This window comes from Verticillium dahliae, genomic scaffold (genome assembly GCF_000150675.1).
Source record: "Verticillium dahliae VdLs.17 supercont1.28 genomic scaffold, whole genome shotgun sequence".
NCBI classification, from domain to species: Eukaryota; Fungi; Ascomycota; class Sordariomycetes; order Glomerellales; family Plectosphaerellaceae; genus Verticillium; species Verticillium dahliae.
In genome coordinates, this window is record NW_009276942.1 from 240,069 (window position 1) to 252,936 (window position 12,868).

Here is a 12,868-nt window from a genome sequence, read left to right on the forward strand (position 1 = left end):
CTGCCCCATTCTTCTGAATGTCCCGTCACTTTCGTGCCGAGCTGACGAGCCAGCGCCGGCATCGTGTCGTTTGTCAAAATCTCGACGCTCCACGCCATTGGCGACAGCGACATGATCGAGACGGTCGACCTCGTCATCTGGGGCGCCGCCGAGAGCGCCGTCACCATCATCGCCGCCTCGATCCCCGTGCTGCGCGCCATGTTCCAGGGCCCCAGGGCCGCCGGCGAGCCGCGCATGGGCACGCGCGAGAAGGCGCTGCTGCGGGCGCCTCAACCTGTTCTCGTCGCCTTCCACGGGCGGGGGCACGAACACGGGCACGCAGACCAAGCCAGACAAGGGCGTCGCAAGAGGCACCAATAACAGGAACAGAGGCAACGTGGCGAGCACAACCAAGACAGCAGCAGCAGCAGCAGCAGCAGCCGGCATCACGTCGCCGCGAGCCGTGTGGGGCGTGGGCCCGCGGGAGACGGCGCACTTTTTCGAGATGGAGCACTTTGGGCGGCGGGGCAGCAGCCGTGGCGGCGCGGGGGAGGACCGTGGCGACGACATGGAGCATCTGCGGCCGGTGAGCGGGGATCTGGAGCAGCAGTCGAGGGCCGGCAGCAGTCCGAGGGGGTGGGCCGGGTCGCGCGACGAGGAGGAGGACGAGGGGGAGAGCGAGAGGCGGACCCGAGGGGATGGATCAAGGGCAGACGCGCTGGAGGGCGCGTCGCGCGAGGTGCGGATCGTCATACGGGAGAACCCCATACGAGTCAATAGGACCCTGTCGATGAGCTCGGGGGGGTTGTGAGGGTGGTCTTACTGATAATAATGATATATATATTTGCTCACGCGCTGGCCAGCACTTCACGGAAGGATGTGTATGCCTTTGGTATCTGGTGACCTGTGTAGCCCAAGGCTTGTCGAGCCAAAGGAAATACTTGACAGCAAAGAAGTGACGCTCATGATGAGAGATCCTGGGTCCTGGTCCTGGTTCTGGGTCGTAGCGCCTCGAACTAGGTATCTACAGTGGGAACAAGAATAGGCCCGACAGCTCGGCCGAGGAGGGGGAGATGAGGGGATTCACTTCAGTCTGAGTCAAAAGGAAACGGCGACAATTGTGTCGATATTTTGTGTCGATATTTTGATGGAGCATAGAAAAAAACCAAGACCGATCATTTCCGACGACGAGGCCTGATCAAGATGAAGCGCGACGTCTTGGCAGTCCGGGAGAAGGCCTCGACCGTGTGATGAACAGAGGGAACGAATGTGACAAGCGGCTGTGTGCAATGCGAGCTCGGAGCTCGGCCGTCGTCGAAGTGGGTTTCTCTAGGAGGAGTCAAAGGAGTCATGGTGGGAGCGGATCAACAGCGCCATGACTCTGACGCGTGCAGTCTATGCCATGGTATGACTGACAGCTCCAGCGCTCGAGAGAAAGAATGGACCACAAAATGCCTTTCAGTACCTTGGGCTTGCTACGTGACAACGAGGCATAGTTCGCGCTGACGTACTGGTAAACTGGGATGCTCTCTCTTTGGTGGGCCATTGTTTTGTCGACCACTTGAGCTAGAATTCAGCAGGTCGTCTGACTTGGCGCTGTACAGGGAGCTGAAGACCAAGATTGAAGAGGCTTGCACGAAGCAACGATATACGGGAAGCATCATTACCATGAGCAGCATGTAGTCAAAGGAGCATACAGTACAGCAGCAGTACAAACATGAGCATACACAGTAGTACAGCAGCACAACAGCACAGCAGCCAAGGGAGCAAACAGTACAGCGGGCATACAGCCTCTCCCGAAAAATGCCGCTAACAGCAGGAATAGACGAGGCCGGCACGCGGGCCGCCGCAGACAGCGCGGCACTCTGGCTGATCCACACGCGATGGGCCTGCAGAGGAAGCAAGAAAAATGGTTCTCGTTACGTGCCGATGGGTCCCCGCGTGCAGAGTTTTCCCTAACGGCAGGTGGAGACGAGACAACATCGACCAGGGGAGACACCCCTTCAGTTTGTTCGAGAAAATTTCTCTGCGTGGTCAACGGCGCTCGACACTTTCCCATTGGCACGGAGACAGACCGGAGATGGATCGGACGCTGACATGAGGCGGATAGTCCGAAGTCTCGAGAGAAAACGCCCCCGTCTTTTGCCTCTTTGGCCTTGTTGTCGCTCCGAATCTTGAGTCTTGTGGATCCCGAGGCCGGTGAGCCCGGTGCTACCCGCGCCACCTACGCTGGCGAAGTGACCACGGCGTCTACGAAACTCGACCCAAGCCGTAGAGACCTGATAATGGCCAGCTTTGAACCACCCTCTGAAATCCTATTTTTCTGCTCCATGCAGCTCGAACCGCGCTCGCCCCGGCCGTGGGTCCCCTCTCCTCCGCCGGTGGGCCTCGATCGACTTGGCCCCGGCCTCTACCCATTGCCCATTGTTACTCATCGTACCATGTCCTGCTGTTCAATGTACATAATAGCTTCCTCCCTGCCTGCTCGCCTCCTCCTCCTCCTCCACGCTTGATCCCACATCATTCACACTTCATCATCGAGTTCCTCACTTGCCTCTTCCCCTCCTCCTCCTCCTCCTCCTCCTCCTCCTCTTCCCCGCCATGGAAAAGACCCCCCACACCTCCGAGGCCATGGCCTTCTCCCCGCCGAGCCCCGGTGCTGAGCCCAAGACGGACCTCGAGACTGGTGATGCCGGCCTCCAGCGCACCCTGTCGAGTCGTCACCTTCAGTTCATCGCCATCGGCGGCACCATCGGCACCGGTCTCTTCCTCGGTACCGCCGATGCCCTGAGCTCGGCGGGCCCCGTCGGCTCCCTGCTCGCCTTTGCCTTCATCGGCGCCGTCGTCTTCTCCGTCATGACGTCGCTCGGCGAGATGGCCACCTACATCCCCGTCGCCGGCTCCTTCACGGCCTACGCCTCGCGCTTTTGCGACCACTCGCTCGGCTTCGCCATGGGCTGGACCTACTGGTTCTCCTGGTCCGTCACCTTTGCGCTCGAGCTCTGCGCCGCCGGCCTCATCATCCAGTACTGGAACTCGTCCCTCAGCGTCGGCATCTTCATCGCCGTCTTCTGGGTCGTCTTCACCGCCATCAACTACATGCCCGTCCGCTGGTTCGGCGAGCTCGAGATGTGGTTCTCCTCCATCAAGGTCGTCACCATTGTCGGCTGGATCATTTTCGCCGTCTGCGTCAACGCCGGCGTCGGCGACGAGGGCTACATCGGCTTCAAGCACTGGAGCCAGCCGGGGCCCTTTGTCGAGTACATGGTCGACGGCGCCACGGGCAAGTTTGTCGGCTTCTGGTCCGTCCTCATCATCGCCGGCTTCTCCTTCCAGGGCTCCGAGCTCGTCGGCATCGGCGCCGGCGAGTGCCGCGACCCGGCCAAGAGCGTGCCGCGCGCCATCCGCGTCACCTTTTGGGGCATCTTCTGCCTCTTCATCGCCACCGTCTTCTTCCTCGGCCTGCTCGTGCCCTCGAACGACGAGCGCCTGCTGTCCGGCGGCAAGGACGCCAGCGCCTCGCCCCTCGTCATCGCCGCCCAGCGCGCAGGCGTCAAGGTCCTGCCCGACATTATCAACGCCGTCCTCCTGACCGCCGTCCTCTCGGCCGCCAACTCCAACGTCTACTCGGGCAGCCGCATCCTGCTGGCCCTCGCCTCCGAGGGCCACGCGCCCCAGTGGATCACGCGCACCAACCGCCACGGCACGCCACACTACGCCGTTGCCGTCACCGCCGCCATGGGCTTCCTCGCCTTCCTCAACCTCTCGGCCGACGGCGGCGTCGTCTTCGGCTGGCTCCTCAACATTGTCGCCGTCGCCGGCTTCATCTCGTGGTCCTGCATCAGCGTCTGCCACCTGCGCTTCCAGGCCGCCCTGCGACTCCAGGGCATCGACCGCGCCACCCTGCCCTACGCCGCGCCGCTGCAGCCCTACCTCTCGTGGTTCGGCCTCTTCTTCATCGTCCTCATCCTGCTGACCAACGGCTTCGCCGTCTTCATCGACTGGAGCACGAGCGACTTCTTCGCCGCCTACATCTCGCTGCTCATCTTCCTCGTCCTGTTCGTCGTCCACAAGGCCATCTTCCGCGGACGCCCTGTCAAGCTGTCCGAGGTTGACCTCGTCAAGGGACGCTATGACCTGTAGGATATTTTGGAAGGATTTTATTTCGGTTCTCATTGTCGGTTCTCGACCACAGACAGCTCGTCTGCTGGCACTTTAATGAATAGCATTTGATTTCGAGCGGCGGGTAGTCAAAATGGTGTACGATTGCATAGATAGCGGGATATAGACAAAATGATACCCTTTACCTAATGCCCGTCTGACGTTTTGGTGTCAAGAGAATGTGATAAAGAGGCAGTCAGTCAGAAATCGCAAGACAATATGACGAGACAAGATATCAAGACGCCAAGTTTAAATCACAAAATCCTTTAACAAGCCAACACTCCTGAACGGCAAACAACGACCTATCCATCCCTACAATCCAAGCACACGCTCAAAACACCAGGCTGAACACCCCAATCGCCCCCGCCACTAGCACAGGCACCCATTAGTATTTTATACTAATTGAACCTTTATAAATTGAAGTAAATCAAATTAAACCTATTATAATAACTTAATCCTATTAAAATAGCCTCTAATCTAACTTACTTGGTCGGTCTATAGCCGCAGCCCCAGTATCCTTCACCTAGTAATAGCCTAAACTACCTACTTTACGAGGTCTCCGCTGAGTATACTGACTGCCTGGCTTTCTGCGCTGATACAGATACTAGAAAGGATCAGGAGCCACCTTGGAGACCCCTTTAGCTGGAACCTAGAATGATATTAAAAGATGTCATCTCAAATTTATGTTATATAGAATATACGATAATAAAACTTACCTCGCGGGCATTGCGTAACACAAGTATTGCCTGGACCTAGGAGGTCATCGTTGTTACAGCAGTAGCTGGAACCAAGGGCTGGGTTATTCGGCCCAGAAGCCATCACTTGGCACCCGATACATACTGCCGCGCGTTTCGAGGGTTTTGGAAAACTGCACGATTTATAGCAGACGAAAGACGAGCATTCCAAACTGTTCTTCACCTGATAGTCCCAAAGCTCGGCCTCCCATGCATGGCACGACGCTGAAGCCCGAGCTGAGAATAAGAAAATTAAAGCTAGACTTTGGAACCTCATTATTAAAAGTGTAAACGAGATCTCATGGAATATTAAAAGGATGAAAGGTAGAGATTTGTATATAGCAAGACTTAACTTTTAAGTAGGTAGTAACGACTTATATAGATAATATTTATTAGACTTACCCCCCCCCCCTTCTAGTAATAGTCAATAATTAAGTTTAGTAATACTTTAATATCGTAGAGTATACTCTTATAATATAGGTAAGAGATAGTATACTATAATAATATTCTAATAATATAACTAAGTAAAATATTTATAGAGATAAAATACTAAAAATAATTTAAAGTAGATTATCTGTATTATATTAAGCTTGAATTATAAGAGAGGATAAACCTATAACTTAATAGAAGGGACTAAGAGCTTAAAAAAGTTAATTTATAATAGAGCTAATTAAAACACTAAAAAAGACTTAGTATAGAAAGCTAATTCAAATTATTGAACTTAATCTAGATCCTATACTATCTTATAGGGTACTTAACGTATTAAGTAAAGTAAAATGCATATTATCTAAGAGGAAACGTTATTAGAGTAGCGGATATAGGGGTAGAGGTAGGATAGTAAAGAACTAAATATAGTACTAAATAGCTTAATCTGCTACTATATCCTATAGGCTTACTTAGTTATTTTAAGTATTATAATATATATAGAATTCCTTTTTATATAGTTTTTAATAATAGAGGGGTAATATTATAGGTAATATAAGTATATAGCGCAAGCATATAATATAAGCATCCGATTCTCGTATTTAATAATATAAGTATAATAAAGTTGCCTAAAAATAAAGTTATAGTAGTATAACTATCACCTATTAATAGTTATATTATAGTTTTAGATCTTACTTCTCTAGTATGGCTCTATAGGGTCGCCTGACAGTATTAGAGGAGTAGTCCGATGCGAGCACGGGGGCCAATACCGAGGCTGCCGACACTCTATCCTTCGGTTGCCGAAACGATTGATGGAGAGGGCTCGTCCAACTCTCAGTGACAGCCGCACGACTTTTGAGCGTGGTGTATAAGTCCCGCTTACTAAAGTTGCGTCGAACAGTCCTGTCACTGCTTCGCGCCTCCATCAATACCATACCTACCGTGATAGGAGGCACCTGTGAATCCATGGGAATGGGCTAGCTTTGGGGCCTTGAGATCATGGGAGAATGGATATAAGGGCTGCGGAGCTAGCTGCTGAGGGCCACGACACAGATGTCTTCGTACCCTATACCTAACGATGGACTGCGGATATCAACTGCGGGAGAGCTATTTGTTCTGCTCATTCTCACGCTCTGGCATCAAGTACTCGTTCGCTCCCTAAGCTACCGGAACCAATATGACAGAAAACGACTTGCCAGAGGTTTGCGAGTAGGGTTTTCGCCTAGTTAATACCTTCTATTCCTAGAACCTATAGCGGAGGATCAAGCACCCAAAGGATGTTGATCAGGCTAACCCGATGAGCCGACCCAAGGCCAGGGCTTTTTACTTACTCAAGGGTGAACATGGCCTTTTTCAAAGGAAGCTAGCTGGGGTGGCGGAGGGTTATAAATAGGACCGTTGACGGGGTATTATGTGTGAAGAGGTCTACGTAGGCGCCAGGTTGGGGGCAGAGGGTAGTTTAGATCAGTACCGGAGTCTAACACTCAGACCATTCTTTGGTAGACTTGCTATATGCCCACTGCGTTCTAAGTATATGCGAACATATTCAGGGACCACCTCCGAAGCGGCAAACTTGTAGAGACCGTAGAAATCAGCAGTGTCTACATTGAGCACTATTTGACTGCTGGTTTGGCTGCAGCACTTGAAGTAGTCCGCTTAGCCGGACTGGAGAACAGCTAGTACTCAGCCACGCTACTATCACGGCAGTGGAAGAGGATCAGATCTATCATGGATATTCAGACGAGGTTCACATTGAAATGGACAAGGCTGGCCATATGCTAAAAAACTAGATCTTGCCCCGTCTTCCGTTCGCTAGTATGATCTCTCACACGCCTAAGTCCCTAGAAAACCGGCTTTCACGTTCTCCTTGCTCTCTCATGCCTCGATGTTGTTCACGTGCTATGAGCGCGGGCAGACAATCCCTGATCGACCGCATCTCCTTCTGTCCCTTTTCCTTTCATGCACGCAATGTCCCAGTATATCCTCTCTCTCAGAGTTGCTTGGACCCATTGATGTACTGTTGAATCTCGCTCGTAATGGAAGAGACAGGCTTCGCGACACTTCTATAGTACTCCGCCAATTCGCCGGCGGACCACTGATTCAATACAACAAATACATAGGCGGTCTTCAGTCCCTCATTGACTTCGTCATTACCGAATTGCTTCTTCTACAGCCTATATCCGTTAAGCTTCAGAAACATGTCTGCAGCTAGTAACGCAGTCCTTTTATTTCCATTCTGAACAGAATGACTGAGAATGATTCTTTCGGCAAGGATGCCTGCCAACTTAAACACGTCTTTCTCGCCGTAGTGGCAATTTTTGAGTAGTGAGTCGGCAGCAGACTGAAGCAGGATAGGCTGAGTCGGAGTAACACGTGTAACGTGAACCTGGTACAGACTTATGATCTGATTAGCGCTGAGGAAGCGAAGGACACGGTTGCCCCTGGAGAAGGACACGATGACGGAAAGTATGCCGAAAAAGAAGACTGTCAGTGTTCTGACAAGGAAGATTGCAGTTTGGAAATTGGATTGGATGATGGGACCTGGAGGGCATACCATTTACTATCAGTCAGCTAGAAAGACGATTCTTTGATAACCTTTAATATCTGCTTTCATTTCCACTTAGCCGCTGAGAAAGAAGGGCCTGCGGGCAGTTGTTCACCTCACACGGCCGGCGCTGAATAAAACCTCAGCTACTCACTTCGTCATGGCATCAGGGAGCATCACTAGGACCTCTGGCAGCTAAGTTGTGTGATTTGTCTCATGCCGGAAACGGTCGCCTACGGATGAGGCCCTCACGTTTTGCAACGGTTGCAGCTTTGTCGCAAGCCTCGTGGATTCTCCGACTTCAATGAGCGCGACTTTCAGACCAGACGAAATAAGATATTATAAGCTCAGATCTCAATCAGAATAAGATGCCATGTAATTGGTCAACACGGTCCTTCACGCTGTACCTCCAACAGGGTGCCGCATCTCCGCTTGCACTAGCGAAATTCAGGAGACCCTGCACACCAACCGCGGTCGACCTCTCTATACCATGTCGTCGGTAGCCGCGGTTTGGCTTCGCGTGTTCTCATCATGTTTCAGCTGTCTAGGTACGTTGGTAGGGCCTGTGGTCACTGGCCTCCTCCAGGGCGCGGTCCTGAGGCGGGACTTGTCGAATAGGAGTGACTGCATCTACGTTTGAAGCCGCCAACCGTGGCGCAGCAATGGAGCGCTGTTTACCACCGATCTGCGTCTCCACCAGTCATCCAGCCGCTCTTACAAAAGCGCCTATTGCCGGCGAAGCCTGGCACGAGAGCTAAACGTGCGTCTCATGGTCTGCGCCGAGGGAAAGTATTGTGAGGCAATGGAGTCGGTAGGCGAGAGTAGAATGGCGGGGCTAACCATCATATCATGCCGAAAAGAAAAACGAAAAAAGGAAATAGAAAAGAAGTAAAAACAACCAGAAACAAAGAAACCTGAATCTAGGTAGGTATCATAACATCTACTTCGCCCTCGGCCTTGCGTTCAGCTATTTATCGGCTGAGAAATCCGGAATACTGCTGGGCCTCCAATCATGCATTAAGCCTTCCCGTTTTCAAGCAAGAATCTCGCTAAATACTCGCAACACTTGGAAACAACACTTGGAACCACAGCGAGTTTTCATGTTCGACTCAGCATTTCCAATAGTTCTTTCCAGTCCTCTCCTGACTCCCTCGATAACTTCTCGAATTCCTCTGAAGAAGGATTAGATATTGAAGCAGTGGAAGTAATTGGCCCGAAAGCAGGGATCCACTTACCCTCAGGAGAGCCGTCGAGCGTCAGAGCATGCCAGTTGAAGGATGTCCAGAGCGTAGCTGGACTCGTATCACCCGTAGTCTGGCGTGGGAGGTCCTGAGCAATCTCAACTCGGGGATAGGGCACGGTACCTATCATGTATCAGGGATCGGGTTGAGTGGAATCTAGTGACACGAAAGGTGGAACAAACTGTGGGAAAACTGGCGTGATTTGTGATGAAACACCATAGGAAGCTTCTTCAGATCCTGTGTATTTCCTGTTAGACTGCTGCATGACCGTGGACTTGATGGTGTCTCCGAGCTTCGGTTCGATATAGATGAAAGCTTGGTGCGGCTCGCCAATTCGGATCTCGGTTTCGGACGACGATGGAATCCCTTTGTCGTTGATAGTTACAAACTGCGCCTTCGCTTTAGAGAAAGACCTCGTTTGGTAGAGCGGTATGGCAATGCGCCTCCGAATGGGCAGGTCTTAGAATGCGAGCGTGAACTTGTGATCGCATTACGCTGAGCAACGTGGAATCGAGTGTCGGAGATCTCATCCCGAAGTTTGATTGACTTCTGAAAGGCTGCTGCGCGGCGCGGTAGGAGGAGAGTTTACAGCGCGACACTGACCAAAATGAGGATGGAAACTCGTTGCTTACCTAACCGCAGCTAGTGTCATATTACTCGACCACTCTTGATGAAACCGCAAATCGGCCTCAATTAATCCGGCTTGTATCGGCGTCGTGAAAGGGACCTAGCCGCCTTGGGCCAAACCCCTGAAAATTAGACACAAGTCCGCTCTCGTCCTCGAGCTTAATGGCATGAGTACATGTAGTACGAAGATTGAATTTACCTGAGGCCTTGGTATTGGGGCCGCGAGCTTTGATTGGAGTGGTTGCGTCATGTCACACTCCCGTTACAACAGCTCTATTCTGCCGTGAGCCCCAAAAACACTCATTAAGAAGGTATTTCTATGTAAGTCAGCTCGTCTTGGCTGCACTCAACATCGCATCAAGCGGAAGAAGCTAGGATTGCGCAACGCTGTTGCGTACAGTCCCTTACCTTGACTACTTATCTAGGAAACTATTGATGGAGTTACGTACACCTCGTTCAACCTCCAGGCGTGTCCCCCCCCCCCCCCCCCATGGAGCGCGGCAAGCCTATGCTGCTAAAGGTACCTGGTCTCGGATGTGTTTTCTCGAGTGACGGCGAGCCCACAGGCTTTGGATCCATATCTTGCTATAGCACGCAAGTCGGCTTCCTCGTGTGGCCCAGGCTGGGCGCGTTGCTGACGTCGGCGGACATGATGTCTTGCGTACTCGCTCCACTTTGGTCGAGGTCATGGATGAGAGAAAGGGGCTGGCGACGCATAAGTTCGGCTCTCAAGATCGCGCAGGCATCCGTAACTCCCGGACCTGGTCCAGTCCAATAGGACAAGGCATGAACAAACAGCCTATCGAGAGTGCCGCGCCGGTTAGGCAGGGCCAGCAAAGTCGGGGGTCAAGCAAGGCCGACGGTAAGACGATCCCGTATCCCGCGTAGTAGCGTGAGCTTCGTAGTACCTTTTCTATCTATGCTCGGGGCTGAAGATGCCAGCGTTAGCAGCAAGCCGCCCGCGTCGTTTTTAGAGACAATTCCTGAGACGACATATTGAACAGACGTATAGTCCATTAGACGTTGATCATGTCTCCACCGCAGGCATCACTGACCCAGAGTAAACTTGACGACACCGAGCACGGTATCTATAAGTCCGGGACTTGCGGCGTTCCTCAGCCAAACCGCAACGAGATACAGTGCCGGATGCGAGGCCGGTATTTAAGCCGATCCTCGTTCAGCCACGAGCATATAGAGCGAACTATAATTGAGGCCTTCACATTATGTGGTCGACTTCTTGGTGCATGATTCGTTTCCCAAGTGCGATACAAGATGTCTCTGGCAGAGTTCTCAGTCCGCCTGGCCGTTGTCGCGACTTGGTTTACTGCTGTCTATCATGACCTCCTTCGAAATTACTGCCCGAAAATCCAATACGGCAACGCGCTTATCGCAACCGTTCTGAATTGAATACATCTCCTGGGCTCTGCGAAGATACCCTCCTTGGCTTTCCATTTGCGCAGCCACCAGTTGGAAACCTGCGACTGAGGCATCCCGAGTTTTTGGTTGCCGCCTGGAGCAATGCTCGCGATGCAAAAAAGCGGAGCGATAGCTACGTAGGTTACGCATGATTTGCTAGAGGACCGACCATAGGCCAAGGTGCGAGGTAGTATCTACAACGGCGTGCACAATGACACCCTTGACATACAACTTGACCCTGGGCATCGTCCGGCCATTGGACGTCTCGCATGGCTATGATTTACCCATATTCGCTGGGTCTATCAACTATAAGCTGAATTGACCATTACGCAATAGTCAGCGGGCAGCTCCAGCGTCGGCTATCATCTTATCGGCTTCGGCGGGAAGAACTATAGACTGTTCCGGGCTACCATCATACAGAGCGGCAGAGCGCTTGGTCCTAGCCGTACGTTAACCTCCGGCCCGCTCACCATCGTACAGTAATAACCATCAGTCAACACGATCGATCAGCTCAACCCGACATAAAAGAGAATATACGACAATATCAGCAAGACAATTGGCCGCTCTCGTGCGGAGGAACTTCCGCAATGCTTGCGCGAAGCCCCGTTCGAGAAGCTTCAACAGGCTTTTGCCCCATTCGCGATAACACCTTTCATTAATAGCGAGTTTCTCTCTCGACTCCCTGCCCCGCTCTTCGGTACCCCGATGATCCGCCTCTCGGTTTCCCTTGGGTACGGGTTCGGGGCGATTCGACCAGCGAGGCTACCAGCACAAGCGCGGAGCAGGCCGAGTAGGAGACCAGGCAATGCACAGCGGCTGCTGCTTCACGACTGAGGACCATGCATCCCTCCCCAAGGACAGGAGGAATGTCGTGTATTCGTGGTCAATTTGACGAGGCACCTTAGGTCAACAGGCTCGAGTTAATCGCTACCGAGGAGCCTATGGCTACGACATACTAGACGGAACCTAAGGCGTATTCAACTTGATTTGGTTGTCATCCGCAAGAAGGGAAATTGTATCGGACCATATCCGAGTTACCAGAAGCTGGCTGAAGTTATGGCACGGTGCTAGGCCACTTTCGTCCATGGTCTTGATCCCAATCACGATGTCAGCCGACGCAGTCTAGTCTAGCCTAAGCAGAATGTCAGCATAGGAACGTGGTGTTCAGCAACACAGGAAGAAACTAATTTGAGAGGGAATCTAGAGGGTGAAGTATTTAAGATGCTGGACTAGCACCTGGGTCGTGTTGAAGAAGTAAGCGGCGTGCTCATCGGGATCGGTCGCCTACTCCAAGTTGAGGTGGTCAATATGGGTTCACAGAAGGCGACACTTCCCAGAGGCCTCGTGCCTACCTACCTCGTGCCTAGGTACCTTACAGTGTTACGTTTAGTCCACCTGTGCCGTGGCTGAAAACAACGGATGGCTGAACGGCATCAGGCCGGCCCCACACGGCGAATACCAAGCCAAGGTATGACCTCCAACCGGGATTCCGGAGCGGCCTGGCCGGCGAGATCCGGTAAAACAGATGACTTTCCAGCCATGAGAGGTTTCTGCATAAGAAAAATCATTATGGATGGTCATGCATTTTAATCTTGGTGAAATTATGTCATTTGAATGTAAACGTGCCCCTCGCTTCTCCATACCGTGGATGAAAGCACAGCAAGATGGCCAGAAGCTGCTATTACATCCCTCTTCATCGACCCATTCCTTGCCTTGAGCGCTCTGCTGGCTCATAGAGTAGA

The 12,868-nt window shown here is 52.2% G+C and overlaps 4 protein-coding genes across 4 annotated transcripts; 3 read left to right on the forward strand and 1 right to left on the reverse strand.

Annotated features, from left to right (window-relative positions):
* Nucleotides 1-111: 111 nt before the first annotated feature.
* Nucleotides 112-790, forward strand: VDAG_09643 (uncharacterized protein; the record flags this gene model as incomplete). The annotated part of the gene is made up of 2 exons (XM_009658604.1): nt 112-340; nt 399-790. 2 exons carry the CDS (start codon nt 112-114, stop codon nt 788-790), a joined length of 621 nt encoding a protein of 206 aa, XP_009656899.1.
* Nucleotides 791-2,580: 1,790 nt separating this feature from the next.
* VDAG_09644 (arginine permease) lies at nt 2,581-4,122 on the forward strand (the record flags this gene model as incomplete). Its single annotated transcript, XM_009658605.1, has 1 exon — nt 2,581-4,122. The coding sequence occupies one exon, from the start codon at nt 2,581-2,583 to the stop codon at nt 4,120-4,122; it is 1,542 nt and encodes a 513-aa protein (XP_009656900.1).
* Nucleotides 4,123-8,747: 4,625 nt separating this feature from the next.
* VDAG_09645 (uncharacterized protein) lies at nt 8,748-9,654 on the reverse strand. The gene is made up of 3 exons (XM_009658606.1): nt 9,266-9,654; nt 9,078-9,206; nt 8,748-9,014 (listed from the first exon to the last, which is right to left on the reverse strand). The coding sequence occupies exons 1-3, from the start codon at nt 9,300-9,302 to the stop codon at nt 8,941-8,943; spliced, it is 240 nt and encodes a 79-aa protein (XP_009656901.1). The 5' UTR covers nt 9,303-9,654; the 3' UTR covers nt 8,748-8,940.
* Nucleotides 9,655-10,200: 546 nt separating this feature from the next.
* VDAG_09646 (uncharacterized protein) lies at nt 10,201-10,598 on the forward strand (the record flags this gene model as incomplete). The annotated part of the gene is made up of 2 exons (XM_009658607.1): nt 10,201-10,230; nt 10,302-10,598. 2 exons carry the CDS (start codon nt 10,201-10,203, stop codon nt 10,596-10,598), a joined length of 327 nt encoding a protein of 108 aa, XP_009656902.1.
* Nucleotides 10,599-12,868: the final 2,270 nt, after the last annotated feature.